The following is a 24,336-nucleotide window of genomic DNA, read 5'->3' as shown; positions in this document are numbered from 1 at the left end:
ATATAGATCAGTGACCCACTCTGTGGTTAAATTATTATTTGACATTTTAAGTAAAAAAAAACTACTTGTCAAATATGCCCTCTTGTAATATTGTTTTCGTATAATATAATTGTATGGTCTGTGATACCGAGTTTGATTGTACCTATTTTGCAATGTTACAGAGCCACCGGAACCGATGGCAACGATAAACTCTTAAAGATTGTGCCCGATTGGACGGAAGAAGCTGCCAACGACGATCACCTGTGGTCCGTAACGTCCCACAACGTGGACTTCTGCTACATTGGCGAATCGGAGTGCTCGGTGAGTTGTAATGTCAACATATTTGTAATACGCTTTAGATGTTTTGCGTTTACGAATTATTTCTTTTATAATATAATAAATGTAATATACACCGCTGTAAATATTGTAAATATTTATACTTGCGAACATTCAACACACTACCTATATATTACATGTAGGTTTATAAACACACAATATGTATATATATATAGCAAACGCGTTCGCTGTTCCGATCAGACCCGTTTTAAAACCATTTTTATGTCTATTATATTATGCTATCCCTTAAAAGTTTTATCACAACACGTCACACATGGTTGCCTTAGTTTTATGATTCTGTGTGTTATTAAAGTTCATAATGGGTAACCAAAATTCGTAAATAAAAATTATTATTTCTGGTCAACCGAATATCCAAAATAAATACGTATAATATTATATACGTATTATATTATATTATACAATACATTATATTATTACGATTATCCATAAATAAAATACATTTGATATTTTTACACGTAAATATTACCTGCCTACAGTATTTTCCATTGTTATTAGAAACTTTATAGCTTTGAATAAATAATAAGGTTGGTTATTAGATCTAAACCAATGTGTTATCATTAATACACGTATTGTATTTTAATGTAAAAATGTATATGAATATGCACATATTTGAACACAGAAAATGCCTAAAATATGCGCAACCATAAATTATTAAACTAATGAATATGCAACTAGAATTTTAATTATTTATCAATATGACTTATCATTATAAATTCCATATAAGTACATTTATTACAAGTTTAAAAACACGGATCAAATATTTAAAAAAATTATTGATAAATATTTTTAATCGACATTTTGAAATTAAATTAATTTTTAATTTACTATTGGAAACGTTTTTAGATTAATATACCAGTTTTAGTTGGACAAATAACAATGAGATAATAAAAATATAATACTGTTATAATATGTTTTGGTTTTTAGATGAAATATATAGAAACAAAAATAAAACTATATTTATGAATTGATTGTGGAAATATAAAAAAAAAAATTCTCATGTATAAATATACTTTATGCATTATATGTATATAATGTACTTGGCTTCTGTAAACAAAAAATGATATATATTTGTAATATTTTATGACTACAAATTTAATCACGAATCGTATTTTATTCAACTTTAACAAAACGTCACATATACGACCTTATTTTACACTATTTTGTTGTGCACGGTTTCAAACAGTAACGTAATACGTGATGAACAAAAAATAAATACAATGTTTTGTTATAAGTACTTATCTTCATTTTTGTAAACTTGATAAAATATGAAAATCATTATTTCGTATACTTGATTGCTCAACTTTCATCTAGTTTTGTTATCCTTACATATTTTTGATAATTTTAAAGTTTATTTCCTACTCTGAAAAATTAACACAGAAGAAAATTTACAGAGCTATTTAAGAAAAGTAAATTAATACCCAGAATCAATTTATGTTCCGTTTAAATCTTCTGATAGTTCACTAAATATATATAGAATATCCAAGCAAACAGAACCGTAAGCAAAACTATTGCCTTACAAGAGAAAAAAATGCTAAAATCATTATATTATAACTATGGATACTACACAACCTATTTTGACCAATTTTGGCACGATGGACATACTTAAATGACCTCGTGTGTATACACATATATTTATATTATATTATTTAAAGTCTTTCCTTAAAGACCGGCTTTTTACTAAGAGAAATTTTTATTTCACTATATAAGCATAAAATCAATGTAAAAATACCTCAAGGGAATGACCTTAATATTTATACCACTGACTTCTCAGAAGGAATCTCACAACTTGATCAACTTACACCAAAATACCTTTAAATAATAACAAATAACAAAACTGATATGTCATTACTGATATGCCATATAAAAAAAAAATCTAGTGAACCAAATAAATGGAAAATCACGATAAATTTATATGTTTTAGTTAAAAAAAAAAGTCGATGGCTATCGCTTAACAACATACCTAACCAAAATAATAATTCGTATTACATAGTAGTATATGCATTATATATACATGATAATACTTAGTTGGGACCCAATACAAGTGAAAAACAATCCTAATTGGTGTTGACTCATCAATAATGAGTTAAACCTTAAACCACGCTTGCACGTTTCATTAAAATGTGTTTTTTTTAAGAGTTTTGATAAATATTTATTTTTTTTATGTTTAAAAATATCTAAATTGATACCGTTTTATTGGAAAACCTTTACCAATCCAACTCTATTACTTAATAATATATTAATATTGATGTTTGATTTTTTTTTTCATTTTATAGTTGTTTTGACACATTTTAAATCAGATACTGTTACGTATCAATGCCTTGGGGTTTTATACACAAGTATTTCAATTTTTTACTCTCTGATAAGTTTGTTTACTTTGTTTCCCAATGGAAATCAACATGACAATATCACTGTGCTTGCTAATGCTACGGAGAAATAATTCAAAACCGAGATAAGATAAATATGTCAAACAAAAGTTTATCAAAATCAAAATTCATTTGTCTCATATCAGCTCGATCTCTAAATAAAAGCTTTTCGGTATAACCACAGACCTGTACATACTACGTTACTATATTATGCATATAACTCTTGATGCTATTAAATACTTTATTGTGTAAAGTTTTACAACTAACACTGCGGTTATGGTTTTACTTTCAGGAAAAAATGTTTATAATATATAGACATTAGACATGTACACCAAAAAAGTATTTTAACCGTAAAACAAAATATATTTTCGGTACAGGAAATTGAATAAATAAGTGACTCTTCCATTCGGAGATCTAACTCATTAGCGTATTCCATTCTACTCACAAAATTCAATCTAATTTATCTCTAGTTGTATAACATGTTCATACAAATAAGTCATTAAATACAGCCCATTCAAAAAAAAAAAAAATAATAACATTTCTATCTGTTGGAATTGACTTGACAAAAATTGAGCGAAAATTAATCATTTTGATTTATTTATTATGCCTAAAATATAATAATTATAATACATCTTATTGCTAATACTTCAAATTTCATCTCAGGTTTTACTTTAAAATCTATATCCAGATCAATAAAACTTAATTTTTGTTTATTAATTACTGCAGTGAGTTAGTTTTTTCTGGAATTTTACTTTTAACATCGTAAATTATTAATATAATATTAAACATAGCAACCTCTTCACGCACTACGTCGTCATTATGAATCGTTGACCTGGGACGCAATTCAACTGATTTCTGATGCAAATTTTCAGTCCAATTAAATCTGTAGTATACGTATTTCCATCCATAGACTATTTTTACGTTCTGCGTACACGTTTTACATATATATTAAAAATACATATTCTCAGTGATCGCCTATCCCATTGTTTGCGTTTGTCATAATAATTGCGCGTCGGTGGTTCGTTTTTCGTTTTTACGTGCAGCATCTATAATTCTGGGAATAGTTTTCAATTGATTTGTGCATAAACAATGCGTTTAAATAATTAGATACTTTTTATAATACTGTTTTCTCAAGGATAAAGTTATAAATTATACTAATGCAATTAACTGTAGCTTAAATTTTTTCCATCATTCTTGTTTTATCGTTGTATCGTCTATAAGAAAGTGGTCCATGTTGGTAATGCATGAGCCATTTAACATTTTTGAGACGTCGACCAAAATATGACAATTTATTATAATGGGCTATACTTACATAACATGTCTTGTACATTTTATCGTAATAAACTTTTTTGAAATTAACATCTGAATTTCGATTCTCACCTCTTTGCGTGCTTTTGTGTTTCATATACAATATACATACATACTACTATTAATATTAGTATATATATATATGTAGGCGTGACTTGTAGTTCACTATCAAAGTTTATTCGACCTACGGGTAGATATTAACATAACATTATCATAATGTTTAAGTTTTACCATTAAAGTTTTATGATGTACGAGTATTAAGATTGCCTACGCCAACAGTTGTCTGTAACACGTATCATATATTATTAACTAAACATTTAAAGTGTCCGAAAAACAGTTAAAATGGACAATGGTGATGATAATTATTATAACAATTTAAATTAGAATAGTACAATATTTGTAGATCCACGTAGAGTTGTTTTCATATTTTGTTTAATTTTCAATTGAATTATAAAACAAAAATTGACTAATTAAATATAACGATGTCACGCAAACTAATTATTTCATATTCTACATTTCAATTAATTTACAGTGCGGCATGAAAAAAGTGCTGGGCAGTATTAAATTAATTTTCAACGTCCAATATTTTGTCATGTTATTATAAAATATGTATTATGTATATTATACTATGTTTCAATGTTGAAAATATCTCTCTCAAATAACCGTTATATATTAGAATGGTTACTGCGTATACATCCCCTTTTGACGTATCTATTAACATTAATAAATAACGATGAGTGGTTAATATTGTTACTACTGTGAGTAATTTTCAACATCGTAACTCCATTATGCATGTTTAACATAATTATATTACTATTATTATTATTCTCATTATTATTATTATTATTATTATCAACCTTCCTAAACGTATAAAAAAACACTATGTTATTTACACTAAATCGACTATATATACAGTAACTAAAAATACAACTATTGTATATTTTCATTATTGATGTACCTACTCTATAACTGTACAATTAATTGTCAATCTATCAAATTTGTGAGAGGGGGTGAAAATATATTTATTATTACACACAATTATAAAATTACTATGACTTAGAAGTTAAAATCCATATTAAATATTTTAAAACTATTAAAATCTACATTAGATTTATGCGTGAAAGACAAAAATAAAGTATTACTATACCAAAGTACATAACTTATACTATCAAGCTTATTTCTTATTAATCATACAAACGCAATATAAGACCAGTCAACAAACTTCGCACAAAAAAATTTAAAAATTAATAACATTGATTTTAATTTAATTTACGAGGTTTGCTGTTTGTAGTTGTATACAAATATTGACGTAGCTGTTCGTTTAAAATTTTCTTTTTCGTTAGTTTTATAAATTACTGTATTTGAAACTTATGTAAGATAATAAAAGAATATTTGAATGTTAATAATGTGCTTAGTCATAACCTATTTATATTTATAATATTTTTAATGTTACTTACTAATAATAAATTTACTGTTAAATTCCAATAAAACGAATAGCAAACGTAAATAAAAATGTTCTTTTCCTTTCTGGCAAAGCGGGGCAAGCTTGTATGAAATCAAATGAAATATTACACGAGTATTCGAGTGGTTCATTAATAATCTATATTCATATTGGTTTTATTTTGAAAAGAAAAAATAGGATTTTATCTAGTTTAAATTGAAACAGAAAGAGAATTTTGTTGTTAACAGTTACAATCCATACTTTTTTATTTATATTTAGGTACGTTACTTTAAACAAGTATAAATAAAAATGATTATTTATAGATGTAAAATTGCAGCAGAAACATTTGGCTTAACTCAATCTCTATTTCATAAATGAATACAAATGTAATAACATAAATCATTCATTGTAAATACAATTTTTTTTTTTAATTTTAAATATTAACATTTATCTGATGTTATCGTGATATTTGTTAATATAATATATTATTATATTATTTAATATTTAGTTATTAAACTATAAAGTGTTTTCGATTTGCAATAAAGTTCATGCCGATTAGAAGTATTGCAATTAAATATAGGTAATATATAATATATTTATTGATCAAAAGAACATCGGCAATATAGGCCGTTAGTTATATTATATTTTTACATAATTTTCATGTATATAATTATATTTGATTATCTTTATTTCCAGTATAGGTTCCCTGGCTAAATTATAAATACTGTATACTGGACTGCCGCAAAATTCTTCTATTGCCAGTCAATAGACACAAACTAATCAGTTAAGTGCGGATTTGGACGCTATGTATAACAGCAGTGGTGCGTAACTTTTTTAGATCCGCGACTCCCCCCCACTTAAATTTATTTATTTCATTAAAATAACCCCTTATCAATATTACATATAAGTTCATATACAGTCAATGTTTATGTTCATGTAGAGTAATCATTAATTTTAAATTAAAAAATATAAATATAAATACAATAAATACTAAATTGTTTATTATATAACATTGCACCGTAGTTATATTTAGTAATTACATCTCTCAGTCATGATGAAAAAAAAACGTAAATTTTCATTTTACAAATTATAACTTATTATTAATACATAATTAGTCAATATTTTCCTGTGCAGAATTTATTAAAGGTTTTGCATACTTAAAATAAACATTAAACACTTTTTGTGGTATCTCATGACATCCCATTTAATCTTTACAGAAATTCTGTGCATTTAAAATCATATCTTTCATCAAAACTGCCATCGTAATTTACTTATATAACATTTTATTTTTATAGAGAAAGACTAGTTACAATAGTTTTAACATATATAAATATATACATGATTATACAAACGAATTTCAGATTATTGAGAAAAAATAAACGTAAATAAAATTATAAATATAGTTATATTGTGATAGGAATAATAAAGGTAGATAATATGTCAAAAAATAAATAAAGAAAGAAATGTATAACATTAAGTATTTTATAAAAAAAAAATCAATAATATCATATCTCTACTATAAACAATTACATTTATTTTTATGTTTGTTGTGTTTTAAGCAATTTAGATATTATTTATTCAAATTATAACAATTTAATATTATTTATTTGAAGAGTTTGCTAAACACTAAAAAATATGTATATATTTGTTGCTATTTTTACATTTTAATATTGTGATATGGTAGGAAATAATTCACCGAAAGAATTATCTGTAATATAACATATGTGAGTGGTTTGAAATTCAACTATTCAAGAATTTATTTACACAATACGTTATTTAATGGAAAAATAAGATATAATAGTTTTCCATTTGAAATGTATACTTAAAATGTATGCAATTTATTGTGATAATATGTACTCTATAGTTAATTCGTTTATAAAAGCTGTGCAAAGCAATTTTTAATCGATACAATTTCATTGAATTTACGCATTCAATAAAAATCTGGGTTTCGTTGTAGACGAGAAAATGTTATAGTTAAGTGGTTTTATGTTGGCCGACACTATTAAAAAAGTAAAAATTATACACATAGTGAATACGCGTATTTCAAATATTGAACTATACACGATATTTATTTCAGATAGTATACCATAAAAACCTCTTTTCGCAATATGTTTTGAAAATATTTGTATAAACAACGTACGCCTACGTTGTTTGTACATAAAATGCAGTAGGTGAAATATTAAAATATTTATAACGTAACTTTGTAGAATACGCGACCCCACGTAGAACGATTGGTCCGAAAATGTGTAGCACTATTAATATTCAATTGTTTATCAAAATATATACAACTAGACGATTTAAAAAAAAAACCATTTGACGATGATTTATATAATACCATATAAATGGAATATCACCGGTACACCAGTATGAATATAAATGTTCATAACCAGAATTAATTTATTATTACACTTTTGACGATCGATTTTTGTCTTACCGAAACTAATTATTACTCGAGTAAAAGTATACAGGTATTTAAAAAAAAAAAAAAAAGTAAGTAAGTAATTCTTAAAGAGCAAGGTAAATAAATATTTTTTTTAGATGTCCCGTACTGTTCGTTTTCTGGAAAATGTAAATGAATTATTCATGTATAAATCGTGGTCTAGCCGTAGTAGTGAGTGTATAGTATATTATTTCTTTGGCGTCTGTCCATCAACTCCAGTCCACGATATCCATATAGTAATAATAGCTGGTTTATTCTTTAAGTTTTTAAATTATTCGATTTCGTAAAAGGTAAATGTGACATATTATACGATATATTTTGTTCAAAAACAATTTGTGTCGAACCAAGAAAATATTTTTTTTTTTTAGGTTTATATTTGATTTTTTTCTATTAAAATGTCTATAAATGAAGATATTAATAAATTCTCTATATTTATTTTAATTTAACAGTTATCAAAATAATATTATTACGTATGCATATATTATCAAGTATCTACTTAGTCAGAGATTTTGTGCGATTGGAGTAATTCAGATTCGATTAAATACAAAACATATGAAAGTAATATTATATACAGATGTACAAGTATTAACTATTCATTTTTTATTTTTAAATATTGGTCAGAGTTGTTTAGTTATCACTGTTTTCAGTGTTTTTGTTTTAAAATACTAATTGCGGAATCATTTTTTCATTGTAATTGTTAATACCTTTGGTGATGGAATTGAGATAATTGAGATAATATGATGATTATATAATATATACGCCTTATTGTTCAAATTTATGATACACGAATAAATATATATATATTATATACTTATATTAATAATTCAATATTGAGATCTCTATTTACTATAACTGATCGTTATAATTTTTTTTTTCCGTTACGATGTTTAATATAAATTTTGGATTTTAAAACCTTTTTTTATTGTCTATACGGTGAAGCTTAAATTTTATCAACACAACGCCAACCACATTTAACTGTCACTTTAAAATCCAAGGTTATCAGTTTATCACTCTTTCTTTGTAATGTAAATTTGTATATTCGTATTAAATATTATAATTACATACGCGGCTGAGTTTATATATTTATAATACGTACTATACTGGTGACTTAACTTTGTTTGATATAAAATATATCATATTAGCGATTGTATCTTTCCGCGAAACCATTCTATACAATTCTATTCTCCGTATTTTTTTATTATATTATTTTATAACTTTGAAAACATTTTCGAAAACTTTTCCTTCGTTTTATTTATTTTTGGTTTTGACGTCTCTCTCGACATGTTGAATTCGTTTGTCACATCACGCGTGTTATGTATTTAAATTATTAATGTTTCACCAATACCAAAATCATTACCTAATTTTTGTTTTATTCTATTATAATTTATAAAGTTCAAATAATTTAGAAATTACAATACTACATACAGTTATTATACTATTTATACTAATAGTTCGTAGTACACCCACTTTTTCAAAGGCAATACTATTATACTTGTGAATTTTTATTTTTCCAAGTTCACAATAACAAAATCGGTTAAAAACTATAATATTATTTGACTTATTTATTTCTTGTAATTACGATGTTATATCGTACCATTGTCATTTTCACGTGTAAGTTTTATTTTTTTCTCAGTTCCAGCTAGTATCATTTATTTATTATTTATGCATTATATTAAACTATATATTATTTTAATATTGTATTAGGTGGTTAACATTGAGCTTTGAAATGTCATGTACAAATTGTACCTATAATCTTGCCCTAATAAAATATGAAAATATTACTTTAGAAATTTTAAATTTAATCTCTAACATTTTCACACCCTAGTCGTCCTGTGTAACGCAATCATAATATAATACATATAATAAACATATATTAATTTTTTCGACCAATGTTAGTTTTAATTTGCTTGACGAGATAAATCAATTTAATATCTAACGAATAAAAAATAATTAACCGGAAAATGTTGTATATTCGAAACAATTTTCACAATTTCCTGTTTAATGAATGTATTCGAATCCTTTAACCTAAAGCGTGTAATATATTATTATAATATAATCAATCCGTCGAAAATTGTTTCTATACCATGAAATATATACGTAAATATATATATACGGCGGAAGGAAAAAGGTAAGACTAGAGAGATGGATGTCCGCACACGCGACTTTGAAATATCTACCCTAAATATAAAACGAATACGATATCGGGTAAATCCAAACGGTATTTACAGTTGTATAGGCCTTTGTACTTCCGAACTACCTACCCACTTACTGCGTTTTCCAATAATAATATAATCCACCTGATTGTATCCTACTGATGAATATTTGATCGGTCAAATTTTCGGGTGATTATTTTCAACGTAAGAAGACGATCACTCCAGTGCTTTTAGACGATTTAGGTTGGTTTTGAATGTTGTTTTGGTAAATGTGCATACCTACATGACTCAATGTAGGCACCCTCGTAAAACCACATATTTTTTCACGAAAAAGAAATCGATATTTTTAATACATGTTTTATCTTGGTGTTTTTTTTCTTTCTTTAATACTTTGCCCTTAATGGCAATAACCTTGCTATTTCAACTTTGTAACAGTATACTAAAATAAAATATTTTAAGTGTCATATCACGTCATATCGATTATTGGAACAAAAATTGATTATATTTTAGTGGTTAAATCTCAAAGTTCAAACAAGCAGATGATCATGATATATTATTGAACATGTTCCTCTTCGCCTCACTAAAGATTAAATTTTACAAATAATCAACTATTAGTTAAATTATAAATATTTATCTTAACTGTAATTTTTATAAGTAAGGCTGATACCTATCTGTTGTCGTTTATTATAGTTATTAATGATAATAACTTATCATTGTACAACGATATACATTTTATTGTATTATTTATAATATGTTATTAACAAATATATGTATTTATGGAGAAGTATTTGTATGTTAAATTTACAAATCGTTATCCAAAAGCAGGGCTTTAAATCAAAATAAAAATTTTCAATATTGGAAAAAATATTTTTCCAAGCATTTTATTTAATAAGCCAAACGTGTGTAGGTACTTATCAAAATAAAACTTGCAATAACAACAAGTCAATCGCTCGTCGAACCCCGATTCCTATTACAGTATTATCCTATAATATGTATACTATATTGTAAATATTCTATTTTCAGAAAACAAAATATTAGACATTAGTTATTAATTATTAGTAGTTATTACTATACACAGTGTTCGGTATGATATCCAATATTTATAGTCAATGTTATTACCCAATTTAAGAATGAGTGTGCCTATGAACAATATTAAATATAAATAGACCTGATGTCTGTTTGCTTGTATACTTTTGAATTTAAAATTAATTTTTTTTTTACATTTATTTAAAATCGATTTGATTATGTAATGATTTTGGCTTTGATACAAATTATCGATTTTAACTTTATTCAATTTTAATAGAAATTTTGAAAACAATTAACAAGCATTCACGATTTCGATATTTTGATTTTTTAAAACATTTTTATCGATGTTCAAAATCGATTTTGAAATCAATTTCAAGCCCTCTCCAAAAGATGAAATGTTACATTTTATTATTGATTCTCTAATCTCGTGCTGGCTTGATAATATATCATAATTTATTAAAAATAACACAAGATAGGTATATTATTTCCATAACTTATAATGACTTATTGATTTGTTAGCCAGTAAAACTTAAATTTCTCAATTTGTCGTTCAGTCAGAGTTTATTATAAAAAGAAAATCATCCCTTCCACGCCAAAAAAATAATGTGACCAACTATATTATAATAGATTCTTTTTGGAAATAACTTTTCCAATCAATCTAACTTTTAAAGTTTCAAAAGTTTGTTTTAAAATGCTATAGTTATAAATACGCATTTATATTTTATACAAACCGATTCTTGATGTCATTAATGTTTTATTTTTTCAATCTGGAATAAAATTTAAAATTTAAAACTATAATTAACTTATTTGTAATTATACAATATAAATTATATACCAATTTTGGTTAGCTTATCATTACCACATAACTCGATGTAAATAATATTATAATATATATCCTACATATAAATTAAACACTAAATATATACCTATAGGGCTATATTATTAAACGATTTTCCAACATGAATAAATTATGTGATAATTTTTTTTTTTTTTTAATCTTTGAGCTATTATAGTCTATATAAAAGTAATTGTACAATTTATATAGTTATTATTTTATTAATTATTAAATGTCTAGACTTTTAATTTACTATTTTTATATAATTTTTTTGTTATTGTATCTTTCATATTTCTCTGCTAAATTTAACATCGGGGAATTATGTGAAAACCATATGCAACAAATTATGAATACTGTGGAATGAGATAAAACATTATCGAAACGCGGTAGTAAAAATAATTGATTTTTGTTTACAAATTAAAATTATAAACCTACTTAAACTATAAACTATATTTTGTCCTTAACCATTGATCGATTCGATTTAATACCATCGACTGTGTATAGTTCTTAGTTAACTATTCGTGATGTGATAGAAGAGTGTATGTCATCATTATCGGATATATCCTATAAATGGTTTAGGGTTTTTTTTTCCAATCTTATAGTCTCACTATTTTTTCAATTAACATTTTTTGAGTAGAGTACCTGTCAATTAAATTAAACAAAGTAATTATAAAATCATTGAGTAATAAATTCACACTATAATTATTTAAAATAGTGTATTTATTTTTACGTATTAACTAATAACCTATTAGGCATAATATATGTACCTAGATCATTTAAAAAATATTGCTATTATAAAATAATAATATTATACTTATTTCTGATTCAGATTCCCATATTGTATATAGTTAAGCCACCCGAAATGATATAATAGTGACCACGATTAAATCCACAGTTTTTGAATAGGCAATCGTACACAATAGCATATAGCAGGGGTGACCAAACTTTTTTTGGTCACGATCTACTAAAAATACACTTCACCTTTGAGGATCGACTTCCATAGAAAATTTATATAAAAATTATGCAGGTAAAACTTATTGACAATTTGTTCACTATCTAACCTCGATTAATTTAAAAATTTAAATTAATTTAACTAAAAATAAATTCTAACATGATCGACTTTGAAATTGTCCGCGATCGACCGTTTGGCCGCCCCTGGTATATTATATCATACATATTACATTATTGTCCATTACCGCGATACATTGTTTATAATTGTTCATTCTAAAATACGTGCGTCGTCCCAGTTGTTGAGCTTATTTAGAAAACTGTATACAAAATAAATCAATATAACATTAAACCTAGAATGGATACATACACCAAAGGCGTCGTAACGGATACTTGAACACTGCACCCCCATTGTTTTAAACGAATTGTAGATTAGTGTAATAATATGTATTGATTAATACAAAATAAAAAATTAATAAAAATAAAAATAAATAAACAATAAGGGTTCTGATGCAACTTTAATTTGACGTAAATAATTTATTACAATTATTTTGTGTTTGATATAGAACCGCGAATACGCAATTATGTCTTACGAATTAAATTACAATGTTCGTTGCTACTCGAGCGGCAACAAAAATAAAAACGTTATCACGTCATGAAATTCTCAATTTTACAATCACGCATTCGTTTCAGGAATATATTAGGTGGTTACTTTTATAAAAACTACGTGAGTGTTTTATATTGATGTTTTTTTTCCCCTTATCGTTTATGTACATACTATAGAGTATCTGTTATTATTATTTACCCTTTTTCTGATAGTAATAATGGTTCTGAAAAAAAAAATCTTGCTAAAAAGGGTTTGCATGAGAATTTTGTTTAAACGAGTTTTAATCGAATTTATAATACTGACTGTCCTAAAAACCAATACGTTATTCGTACCCTTTTCAAACGTGGCCTTTATTTCATCAAAATATTTATTATCATATTTACAGAACAAGCCTACATATAGATAAAGAGATTGATGACTTAAAACAAAACAACGAATAAAAATAGTAACAATTTCTACCTTTCTCGCCAATGTGCCTGGAAAATATAAAATTTAATTTTACCTTCCATTTTGTTAGTGGACATATTCAATATTTGTTATGTTCATTATTTTTAATAAATTTGATGATATATTGGGTAAGAGTACCTTGAAAATAAAGTTAAGCTTTTAGGTAAATTACAGAAATGGTAATAATGAAAGCTGTGGATAATCAATCATAAATTAATTTTAATTTCATAAGTTATAAATATCGCAAAAATAAATAATATATTATACAAATAGTATGACTAAAAAATTAAAAATAATTGATAAAAAAAATGTTTTTATTTTTCATTATATATTTTAAATTTGTGTAAGTAAGTAGTCATGTAAAATATTCGAATAAAAGCGTATAGATACTTTTTCAGTTCCTACTAAAATACGTTGAAGTATATGCGCATAAATATTTAATAAATTAGAATACGATGAAGAAAACCTGTGTTATTAGATTAAGAAAGAAAAATATTATACATTAGTCGTTCTCATCTACACATCTATAATAATATTTTGCATATTAATATTATCTTAATAAATGAAACCCCAAACACTTGTTTTTACACTTATAATCAAAAGATTCAAACCAATATCTTTGTATAAAAGATTCATATTTTTATAGTTTTCGAGGAGAGAAAACTACATATTTATTATAGGACATCGCAGAAATCTAATTATTTTATCCTACCGATACATTACATTTTTTCTATCTCATATGTAATATTATTTCAAATTACACAAAACCTGCGTTTCAAAATTTTGCACATTTTACTTAAAATTTAAAATAAAAATATAATTCTTAGAACTGTTAATAATAATTAAAATTCTATACCTTTATTTAATATTTATTATCGATTTGTATACAGTAAGTAAATCAAATGTAATTTTATCACAGCGCCCCTTATATCTTTTCTATTGATCAATACTGAATTGATTTCATAGATTCTTATAAACAAACATTTCATGTATTATTTATTTTAAAAGATTTTTTAAATCATAAAAAATATACGATGCATTGAAATTGCATCGTATAAAAAAAAATAAAAAAAACCAAAACAATAACAATATCAATTGTATGGAGTTTTTATTTCAAACCTTCTCTAATTGTTATCATAACCATTGTATTTCATATCCATTTTTTTTTCACCGACTATTTATTCTGTCATCCCAGGCTCATCTTCATCAAAACTATTTTTAAAGAATGAAGAACTGATATTTTTAACAATAGGTAGCTTTATCGGGATACATTTCGTTAATTGTTGTCGACATTTTTACGCATTCGTTATTTTTCTAACGTGGTACAGGTAATGTGGTTCAATATCAGGACATGGTCTATTATTTATTTATTCTAATTTTTATTATGCACAGATAATTCAGCTTTTGTATGATTTATTCAATCAAACCATAAGCAGCTACAGCGTCTATGTTATTGTACTATAAACAGTAGTATTGTATTACACCATTACATTTTACGGCAGTCTAATTCTATTTTTCATAATTTAATTTGTTAACAACTGTAACGTCCGCTCGGCATTCCGAATATTATATTATGTATACAGTAAAACTAAAAGTATAAAATGTTACGAGCTAACATTTCATCCAAACGTATAAATTATTATATATTGTTTCGCTTAATACGAAACCGAACGGCGTGGCGGCGGCGTACGAAAGAACAGAAGAAATATTGTTTATAATACACAAAACTCGAGTAAACCAAACCTTGATTGTTTTCTGTTTGAATTTATGATGACTATATTAGTGCGGATTCCATTGTATCTGGTGTGTGCAAACGCAGTAAATTACAGGAATTAGGGGTTTTCGTGGACCAAATCGGGAAACGCGAATTGTCCATAGGACTGCACACCTTTGGACTAAACATAACATAACGGCGACTCAATACTGCATAATATATTATTATACCTGATAAATACGCACACATGCATTTGATCATATTATTATGCGTACCTATCAGCAGCTACTTATTCACCGTGCCCGTGTGTAATATGGTATATTGATGGTATATTATAATAATTTATCACCGTATTGTAAATCGCTGTCAAATCGGATAAACGTTACGAAAAACCGACGACTTCGAGTGGCCACGTATGTCGCCGCATAATTATTTCTGTACAATCGTGAGACTTGATACGGATGTCATATCACATCATTTTTCAGAGATAACGTCATATTGAAAATTACTATGTCAAAACGAGGTATAAACACATACGGCCAAACGTACAAAATTATCCCGATTCACGGAGTCTCTAGATGCCGATTAACGTTTGTTACTTCTGGTTTATCATCATTGGTTAATTTTAACGTCTATAAATGCATCGTTTTTTAAATACTCCAATGAAAATACCGGTTTATATGAAACGCGTTTTTTCTGAAATTCTATTGTCGTTGAGCTGAATTTGGCGCTGTAAGTTTCAACCCATTCCATTATCATAGTTGAATTCGAAAACGAGTGTGGGCTATATCTTCCCGATGGGCATTTTGCAGATCATGACACCCATACACACCCATCGGGTACGGCCTTGATTCGAGTACATTTGAATTCGTTCTATAAATAAATTCGTTCCAACACATCTCTCTTATTTTTCCAAACAGTATTTTGATGGTTTAACAAACGTATTACGGAATACAGCTCCGTTTATAATAAAGTCGCACGCATTATATTGCACGCGTTTCTATTTAAAGTAAAATACAATGTATCCTTCTCATATATTATTATAAATTTTAATATCAAACTGTAATAGTATTGGTGATTTCTTTTTTCTGGTTGTGCGAGCGGTTATTACTTATTAATTTATTATCATCATGCTACAGTAGCCATGTATGCACATTAATATAATATATAATAATTAATTGTATGAACGAATTTTATATTTTGCGTCACTACATTATTATATTGTATATTGCGTAAAATAAAAACGTCATTATTTAATTTTTGAAGATAATCGAATGGTTTTTTATTTTTACTTGCTCACATGTCTTATAAAAAAAGGATTGATATCAATATATATTATGAATTTAATTAATATTTCATAACACACCGTATTGGGTATAAAAATCGTACAATATTAAATATTTGTTACCTCTGATGACTTATAAAGAATATAATAAGATACATGGTATAAGTTCTGGTATTTTTTTTTAGCGTTTAGAAATTAAAATTTTCACTGTGATGATGATTTAATTATTGAAACTACACACAGAGTGCGGTAATTTTTACTTGTTGGACATGTTTAAGTAACCGTATGCTTAGGAATTTATTTATTTTAAAATTCAAAAAAAAAAATATATATACGAATGTATTTATACTTTATAACAATGCAATATTGTTATAATGTTATTTTATGATTCGTGAATTAAAAAATCATAGATTCTTCTTTTTTTTTTAAATTAATTTCATTTTTTCTTACTGTGTTGAAAACTGTGACTGTATTATAGTTTTAAATATATTTTAAATTTATTTATGTATTTATTTTTATCAAAGTTTGGAAATCTCGTTATCTAAAATTGATATCGTACCATATTTGTACTATAAAAGAAAAACCAAACAATCGTTTTTCACACAATTTGTTATCAATGTACTTGAATTTGAATTATGGCATTAACTACGTACTGATGCTTAACTGCAGGAAATTGCTTTCTGATTGCAGTGATCATGATTTATATTTATTTTCGAGTGCATAATAATACAATACAACACTGTCTTGTGCACCTGAGTTACATATGAATAGATATATTTTAAGCTACTTTATCTGGTTTTGGTTTTTGTTGCTGATGTTGATGGTACTTTAACATCGATGAACGTTTTTTATGACTATTATAGTATTGAATGGGCCACCGTGGTTGATACATTATGTTATATTCTGAAATTTTAACCCATATGATAAACTGTACAAAAAAAAATATATAAAATTTATTATTTTTAGTAGAAATTATATAATATACAGTCGATAGTTGAATTATTATCTGCACATGAAGTATAAATGTATGTAGTTTGTCACTACGAAATTAATAAGAGATGTTTAAATACAACGCGGCTCTATTATTATTAATTTTTAATTGATTGAATTGTCTGATAGTATATAAAAGCGATAAGATGAAAATTTGAGTATCATTAATTTTCATTACAAATAATAGTAGTGGTGATTATCATGATCACTGTGTTGGTATAAAAATATTGCGAAGAAATATTTTATTGGTGAGTTTGTTCTTAATTAGGCAGGAATTTTCAATTCCCACCCTATTCCACGATGCACACTATATTATATATCTATGTGAACTTAAAAATCGTGTTTAAAATAGTCAATATAATAATAAAAAGTTTTATAAATCTAAAATATTATACAATCATCCAAATGTATTATAACATAGAATCTATCGTATAATATAACTATTATTTATCCTATTAATTATATATTTTTGTTGTGGAATCAACTTTCTTTTTTTTTATTTCGTGTAGTGTTTCCAATTTCGAATTAAAATAATAATTGCTAAATTAAATTAAACCGACTGTGCAACAAATTCAATTATTTATTGTGGTGTAGCTAAATACATTTAAATGTATAAAATTAAATATTTTGATCTAATAATCCAATTCTTCCAAATCATATTATATTGTAGTGCGTTGAATTTTTTTTTTGCACACAGCCCACTATATTTCTAAATCACGCTATAATATAAATAATATTATATCTGTACAATATAACAATTTTTTATGGTTATTACGCTTTTATTGTATATGTGAAAACCCCGATTGCGTGTCAACTGTAAAAAACGTAATAGCCATTATTATACTATTCACACGTAATCTGAATTTAAATTTGACTGAGCAAACACCATTACTGACTAGGTACCCCAGATGCGTTTTAAACATGTATAGCGTGAGGTAGAGTCTACTTGGCATCTAAACCCTTCCCCATTGGCACCTGTAAACATTTTATTATATTTAAAATAGTATTTATTCGAGTTTTAAAATGTGATATTCTAATAAAAATATACCGGAATATATTAATAATTTATTTATTATAATATGTACGATTTTTTTTTATTATTATTACATAAAAATATAATAACACTTCTTTTTTTTTATGTTTGGAGAGATTTTAGTTAGATACTTTTTTTATTTCAACGATTATGGTTAGGTAGAATATGGCGTGTGTGTTGCTAAAATTCCCAGATATTATAGACTAGCGGTACCTACCCGGGCATTAGCAATGGAACCACTAGCTTAACACCAGCACCGACAGGCAACTGGTGCGTCCACTACGCCACGCCAATAATTATAATACTTAAATTAGGGATTGTTAAACATTTATGTTTTTTCCAGTTTCGGTTTCGGTTAGGTTTTTCAAAAAAAAATTCCCAAGGTTTTAGTTTTAATCATAAATCTTAAAAATATGAAACTGAGGTTGCGGTTAATACCAGTTATAACCTGTTACCAAAAAATATTTTTTAACTAAAATTTCAAGTGATTTTAACCGTATAGCACCTACTTTATGTGTATACAATATTTTATAAACGTGACCATACACGGCATAAACGATGACCGTTATAATCTGCAGTCGCCAGCAAAATACGGCAAATTCAATAATGATTAGGTAATATTATTATGTGAATAATTTAGTGTTTTATTATGATCATAATAATTGCATTATTATTCTATCGTGACACTACACGCTAATTATTGAATATTGATACACTGTGCTTTGCTATTAATTAACTTGTTTTCATTATAACAATGACATAGAAAATTAGACCATCCATTTTTAATATATTTTCGAGTTTCAACATACTCTTTAGTCAATAATTTCGTTTAAATATTTTTGAATAGTACTCGATAATGCCCAGCTATATTACAGTCTATAAACTATAATCAATTATTATTATATTATTAATTATATGAGTACTTCACTTCTTTTGAAAATAGTCCGTATAGACTGGATTGCAGGAAATTAATATGATTATTTTTACCATTATGCATACTATAAAATATTCTCGGAAAATATAAATTAAATAATAAATAATATTGTAAACGTCAAACAGATAGTATAATTTCTTTTATAAATTTAGTTACAGATAAAAAATTATAACCCAAATAAACCGAAAAAATTAAACTTTAAAAATTAGGTTCGGGGTTCGGTTAGGTTTTTTAAACATTTGAAAAAATGGTTTAGGTTGAAGTTCCCGTTCACAATTAACACAAGGTTCCCGCTTCTATAACCGGTTATTTTCGGTCCGGTTACAGTCCTTAAATAAAAGATTTTAATGTTGGGAAATTATTTCCTCCCCTCAAACTTCAGTATACTTATAAAGCTAAGGACGCCACTATAATTGCACTCACCTAACTATAAATTTCCGGCAAAAAACACAGTATAATTTATACAATATTATCACCAGGGCTCGGAAGTTCTGGCAAATGCATATTTTTTTTTGGTACGTCCTAGAACATCCAAAGTAAGATACAAATATGTTTCACACTTCTCTGATGTCATACACAAAATTTTATTTTGCTATTTTTTGCATATTTACGGTTTTTATTGCTATTTTGCTAATTTAAAGTTTTTATAGTGCTATTTTTGGGTATATTTTTACATACATACATATTTTAGGAGCTATTTTGCTAATTTGGAGTTATAAATGTTTTTATGGGCATATTTTTAAAAACTAAATTTAGTTAACCTACCAAACAGCCACCTACGAATATGTGAATCGTGTCAATCACATCGTACTATCGCACTATCATTGGATTCGTTGTATTATCGTGCTGCAGTGGTATTCTTGTCGATACCTACTATCATATTCTACCAAAAACATTGGAAATATGTAATATTAAATATATCTTAAATTTCATGCTTTAAAAAGTTTGTTGAAAATTTTATTTTGCATATTTTCTAATTTTTAGTGCTATTTGTAGCGCTGATATTAATTTTTTTATGGGCATATTTAAGTGCTAAAAATTAATTTTTTAGTATTATAACTTCCGAGCCCTGTTATTACTATAAAATAAATAACATAACTTATTTTATACAATCACCAAATTTTTATCTAACAACATTATACTCTATATTTGTGGATTAAAAATAAAAATAAAAAGATGGAATCGAATAAATTTACATGTCACGTAAAGCACATACCATATGATGTATTGTAGGTACTGTATCTTATACACAATACACAAATATTATATTGGTAATGTGAAGTGTATGCGCATAATGGAAAAAATATATATGGTTTTGATAAAAATATGGCAACGCAAATGATGGATCTAGAACAAAAAGTGAAAACATATATATATATATAAATATACATACTCCAAGCCAAACACAAATAACAATCGGTGAACCTCGAGATCAATTGTTCTATTTATTTTCTAATGTTCGTTCAAGAAAACTAAAGTCAACGAAAGACTACTGTTTGGTGGAAGTTGATAAAAAAATAATAACTTGAAGAAGTATTTATTATTAAAACACTACATGGTATCTAATAAATATAAATTTTATGTGATGGTCGCATATATATTATATTTCAGCGTTTCATTGTTTTTTAAATAACTATTACTATTATGACTAAAATAATAAAAATGCATAAAATACAATAATGCATAAATTATAATATTTTATTTAATCTACATGACGTAAGTACAATAATGTATTTATTTTGTATAACGTAAGTCCTCAGTTTTTGTTTGTAAATTATTTAGACAACAAATGACAAACTATTTACCTACCAAAAATAAAATGAAAAACATAAAACTCATCTGGCAGTGACTAAACATATTTTTACCTATGGAATTGTAACACGTAACTTACATTTTAATATACATCGTCAACTTTTGTTTTGATAATATTATTTTTGTATACCGCAAAAAATATGAGAGATTTTATTTTCGACTGCAATATAATTTTATAACCTCTATTTGTAGTTCGAACACGGTTTTCGACAGCAGTTTCGACGTCCTCGAATCAATATAGGTACAATAAAATTAATGTTATGTCTGTGTCAAAAACATAATATTTCTACAATCACAGGTTAGTCTCAGACGTCCGTGTTTGGGTGTGACTACGCGTTTAAAGTTGGATTTTACAACTGAGAAACTGTCACCATAAAATACCCTACCCGCCCCCACCATCACTACAAGTCACAGCGGTTGTGCGCAATGACACGCGCACGGTCATTCTTGTACATATCGTATAGTAAGATAAAAGTGACCGCATAATAATATTATATGATTTATAACTACGTTTATCTTATCTATAACTGTATCACTGTATTAGAACAGTGCACACGATATATTATGTTTAGGTCAGTGGTGGCGGGCCCGTAGCACGTATACGTGAGTCCGATTTGAATAGCAAGGGTATATATATTTTTATCGCTTTCTGTGAAAAGAAAAAAACAAAATATTGTTATTTCAAATCGCTTTTTTTTTGTTGTGCGTTTATTATAGTGTAAACAGTGTATTGTATAGGTTTGAATTTCGGGATTTCTTTTATGCCTCTTTGATCGTTCGTGAAATTGTATTTCAAAAATACACACCAAAGCCAAATGTTGGAATTTGAACAGAAATAAAAATAGTTTTCTATACCTGTCGTCATAAAGGTCCAATGATACTATGGATAGAATTTCAGAAACATAAACAATGTATATTATACTATATACTATATATACATTCGGTAAATTCCATTACCCACGAGCTTAACATAGTATGGTTTCCAGGTTTCCAGTAAAATGTATGTAATTTTCTCTATTAAATAAGATAATAATTATATATACGAAAATATGCATTCTAAAAACGTTGGATATTTCATTCGCCAAGTCATGAAAATAATGTAGAACTTACCTATTAATAAATCTACAATCTACAAGCTGGAAAAACACGCGAACGCAACAAAGTTCAAGCCCTAATAATTATGAGTACTTATTACCGTTTACGGAGTATACAGCTACGGTCGATGAGACGATGATGAAGCTTTAAAATAGCTATAGTAAAAATATTATTAAAGAGATAAACAATTTGAAAATTAATTTACTTATATGTGAAAACAATATAATTTAGCGCATGGAGGGAGGCTTATGACATACTTGTCTTGATCAAAGTAGGACGGAAAATAATAATTATTACTAAAATAATAAAATAACAGCAAACTAAATACAATATTGCTCGTAAAGTACGTCAACGTTGCCACAGTAAATAATTCCTGAAATTGAGATATTAAAATGAACGTAAGTCATAATATATTGTACGTATTATAGCGGGAAATAATCTTTTCATCACATGCTTAAAAAACTTTTTTTATTGTTTTGTTTTTTAAACACCTTCCAATTTATATTCAAATATACAAGAAAATAAAAATATTATACAATAGGCACACAGCACGCCTTCGGTAAAACGTTCAAATTATTGCGTTTTAAAACAGTAACATTTCAAAGCCTTCCCCTTGCAGTAGTTTTACCTATATAATAACACCTTTATAATATTACACAGTTTGAATGTAAATTTGAAATTGTGTAGAAAAAAATTAAAAATTCGCATAGATATATATCACACCCACTCTTCCGAAAAACGATATTCATTTCGGCATTACGTAAAACTGTCGGAACCTCGCGTTTCCTTCCTTATCTCAAACTTTGATGGGATTTTTATAGGAATTTGGCCGTACAAAAACTATTATTGGCGCACATTGTTTGGCGATTATCACGTGAGTAATAATTGGTCACCCTATACAGTTTTGTACACCTTATAATACATTATAATGACATATATTCAAACTGGGAATATTCGAAACGCCTCATTTAGATATAATTCAAGACGAAGGACATCCATTCCAACATTTAAGCCATTTGAGAATTTCAGTAGCGTAGCCGCTAGGTGTTGAACCTCTAACCATTTTATCCAAACCTCTCTCGGCCTCTCGTAGTCTCGCAACAGTTTACACAATTAAACGAATAACCGAATCAGAAGTATTTACCGTTGATACTTGCAAGATCACGATCAATTTTACTTCGATAAATAATTAGTGCATACCGTATTTTCATGCATCCATAAATTATCTTCGTAATGTGGTGTACAAATCCCGAGTAACGTTACTTGTTATTTATTAAAACAACGACGTTTTAATGCATTGTGTTTCGACTAAATTTTAAAAAAAATATGAAATTATTATTATCTAAAATAGCTACAGTGTTACCGTTTACGTGGAAGGTACAAACTCAATACCGATTGTTCTTTAGTGCAGAAAACAAACTTTTGTAAAATCAACCTATGGTTGCACACACAAAAAAAAAAATAAATATAAATATTTGTCATGCTACATTATGTATTAACTGCCTATGTATACTACGTAATAATGATATACAAGTAGGTATTCGCTGAATGATTTACATATAAATTATT

At 26.5% G+C, this 24,336-nt stretch overlaps 1 protein-coding gene across 6 annotated transcripts in view; it reads left to right on the top strand.

Annotated features, from left to right (window-relative positions):
• LOC113549517 (eye-specific diacylglycerol kinase) overlaps window positions 1-24,336 on the top strand; it is a 201,050-nt gene that overhangs the window by 99,648 nt on the left and 77,066 nt on the right. For all 6 annotated transcript variants that reach the window (XM_026950860.1, XM_026950861.1, XM_026950862.1 and 3 more), the window contains one exon: window positions 162-300. In XM_026950860.1, coding sequence (XP_026806661.1) covers window positions 162-300 — 139 coding nt within the window. The remainder of the gene's footprint in view (window positions 1-161; window positions 301-24,336) is intronic.

The sequence above is a fragment of the Rhopalosiphum maidis genome, chromosome 4 (genome assembly GCF_003676215.2).
Source record: "Rhopalosiphum maidis isolate BTI-1 chromosome 4, ASM367621v3, whole genome shotgun sequence".
Classification (NCBI taxonomy): domain Eukaryota; kingdom Metazoa; phylum Arthropoda; class Insecta; order Hemiptera; family Aphididae; genus Rhopalosiphum; species Rhopalosiphum maidis.
This window is presented reverse-complemented; position numbering and strand designations above follow the sequence as displayed.